The following is a 3,065-nucleotide window of genomic DNA, read 5'->3' on the forward strand; positions in this document are numbered from 1 at the left end:
CCACACACACACATACACACACACTTACAAATATATACATATATACATATATATTTATATACATATACATATACATACATACATACATACATACGTACATACATACATACATATATATAGTCGCAGACACATACCCATACCCAGACATATATATATATTTATATTTATATACAGGAAATTATGAAGAATTAAAGGCAGATATCAACAGATATCATTACACAGAAATTTGTATATATATATATACACACATGTATATATATATATACACACATACATATACAAATATACAAATACATATATAATATAATATAATATAATTAATATATATATATAAATATATATATAATATAATATATAATATAATTAATACATAACGAATACATATATATATATAAATAAATCAACACATATACGTATACATGCATATATAATACACATACATACACATATAATCATATTCTTATATAAATTATGTATACATTATACGAACAATTAATAAATTTAAATTCGCACGAACACGCATAAATATGCATATAAATATACGGGATCTATTAGTGCATGCAAATGAATGAAAATCCAACCACTCTAACAATCAGACACTCAGAAGACAGTTCTCAAGTATGCAGACATTCCACACACCTCTAGTTTCTTTCCATCCACAGTCACCTCCACATCCTCCGGCAAGTCCAAGCGATCACACAGCGTCCCGAGCGCATGTATGCCGTACATCAATAAGTTCTGATACTGGAAGTTATACATAAACGAGTGATTTTCCCTTCCGTTGTGGAACTTCAGAGCGACGAGTGCATCGTATCCCAGACTGAAGTAGTTATTGAAGTACCGTGTAGTGTGCTCGGGGTTGCTCCTGCTGTCGCGCACTCTGCATGACGGCAAGTTCGTGTCACCCGAGGCCGTGGGGGTGACCGTAAGGGCTGTGTGGGATTTGTGTGGGTGTGTTTCAGAAGCGAGTACGTATGCATGTGTGTGTATGGGTGCATGTGTGCCCAAGCTAACCCGTACATGTCGGGTTCGATGGTACTATACACTCACTCGCAGGACAGTGTCTATTAACATTAATGTGAAGGGGCAGACAAGCGCTTACTTGTGTGATGCACAGCTTTTGCTAAGCCAAGTACGCGCATGTGCGTAAGAATTGAGACGCTTGCACTTTCACTAGGCAATCGCAATGCCAATGGCAACAGCTAGTACATGCACGTACACGGTGCGCGATCTTTGTACTTTGAACTCTTGTATACGTATACGCATCGAGCCTGGTGTTAATCCCTGCCGAGGAAGGGCACATGCTAATGGTCCCAGAGCGACCAAAAAAACACATCCACTCCAACTTGGGCTCTAGCAATGTACACAGGAGTTCGATCAAATACAAGCGCAACGGAAACTCACATGTGGCAGACAGTATACTTTTGTAGCATAAGCAAGATAAGGGTAGACGCTACACATGAGCATAAACAACCCAACAAAAAAAAGCCTAGCACATTACTATGCATTCCTGTAGCACAGCCAAGCAATACATAGACCAGAATGACATTTGCGTATATATAATGAAAGATAGTTAAGAGCAAAACACAATACGGCGTAACTGGGCGCGCACTCACCATCTGTGACACCCTCTAAGGCTGGTTGCTGTATAGAGACTTTCCATTGGTCCAAAGCCACAGCAGCGACCGGCGAGTATCCAACACCCTGCAGCAAACAAAAAATATATTCAGCAAACTCTCACACAATGGACCTCGGCGTTTGATAGAAAAAAAGGGGGATCTTCAAACCAAGTTATAGTATTGTGTAATCCTGAGCAAGTTCTGTACAGCCCTGCTCGAAAACGTACTCGGGTGCTGTTGTGGTTAAATACACGGTGCAACAATACCCAAAGCCGACAAGTCTATATTTCTCACGTGGTACATGTATGTTCCTGTATACCGACTCGAAGGAGGCAACATCGCTCACGTTCGATTTCGTGGCAGTAGCTACACACAGCAAAAGCCTACGGAAATCCATAGGAAATGGAGCCGAGTGCACTAAGCTAATTAAAAACAAAGTAGAATTATTATGTGTACATGTAGGCCTACGGTAGATCAGGTGGGGTGTAATATACACGTCCTAAAAATAAAAAGGACCGATTGTGTATACCTTTAGTATATGCATGACGCCCCTGAAGGTAACCACACCGTTGCCGCAGCCGAGAGTGCGACCCAAGTCATTCCCAGTTCCCAGCGGAATAACGACAATCTGCGGTCGATTGGATGTCCTGCACAGCCCAGTACAAGCCAAAGTGACTGTCAAAAAACAACTTTACTGTACACAGACATGCGCATAACAATCTCACTGCATCGAAGGCTCTGAGAAGACCAGGGCGGGTCGATAAGGATGTAAACGAATTTCTCTGTTTTGTATAAACATGCGCACAAGGAATACATGCGTTTGATCGTACTCGTGACTGGTAGTAGAGAGAAAGTAGATAACAATCCGTTGCAACAAGAAGCTGAGGCCATAAAGAGGTATACAGGTGAGCTGTGTACGTCCCCACTTCTTTCCCTGTTGACCTCGACAGTTTAGTCACTCCCATACTATAATTGAAAACTGTCTAGATGAAAAACACCAAATATACTGTTATATATATTGTACCAGAATAAAGCCTGATTCGGGATGCATAGGCATATATACATACATACATACATGCATAAACACAAACATAGATACATATATATTAATGTATATAGACATGGATAAATAGATACATAGATACATATACACACACGCACACACACATATATATATACGTATGCATACAAACATAGCTACATACATATATATATATATATATATATATGCATGCATGCATGCATGCATGTATGTCTGTATACATGCATGTATGTGTGTATGTATGTATTTATGTTTACATATATATATATATATATATATAGATATATAGAAATATGTAATATATATATCTATAGATATAAATATATATATATATACATATATATAACTATATATATAACTATATATATAATTATAAATATAAACATACATACATACATATATAT

The 3,065-nt window shown here is 38.0% G+C and overlaps 1 protein-coding gene across 1 annotated transcript in view; it reads right to left on the reverse strand.

Moving 5' to 3' along the window:
- Positions 1-2,670, reverse strand: part of SARC_00308 (hypothetical protein) — a gene marked incomplete at its 5' end in the record, with an annotated part of 5,430 nt that extends 2,760 nt beyond the window's left edge. The window contains 4 exons of the mRNA XM_014306035.1: positions 640-932; positions 1,617-1,704; positions 2,149-2,247; positions 2,644-2,670. Of these exons, the coding sequence (XP_014161510.1) occupies positions 640-932; positions 1,617-1,704; positions 2,149-2,247; positions 2,644-2,670 (507 nt within the window). The remainder of the gene's footprint in view (positions 1-639; positions 933-1,616; positions 1,705-2,148; positions 2,248-2,643) is intronic.
- Between the last annotated feature and the right edge of the window lie 395 nt (positions 2,671-3,065).

Source organism: Sphaeroforma arctica (assembly GCF_001186125.1).
Source record: "Sphaeroforma arctica JP610 unplaced genomic scaffold supercont1.8, whole genome shotgun sequence".
In the NCBI taxonomy this organism is placed as follows: Eukaryota; class Ichthyosporea; order Ichthyophonida; genus Sphaeroforma; species Sphaeroforma arctica.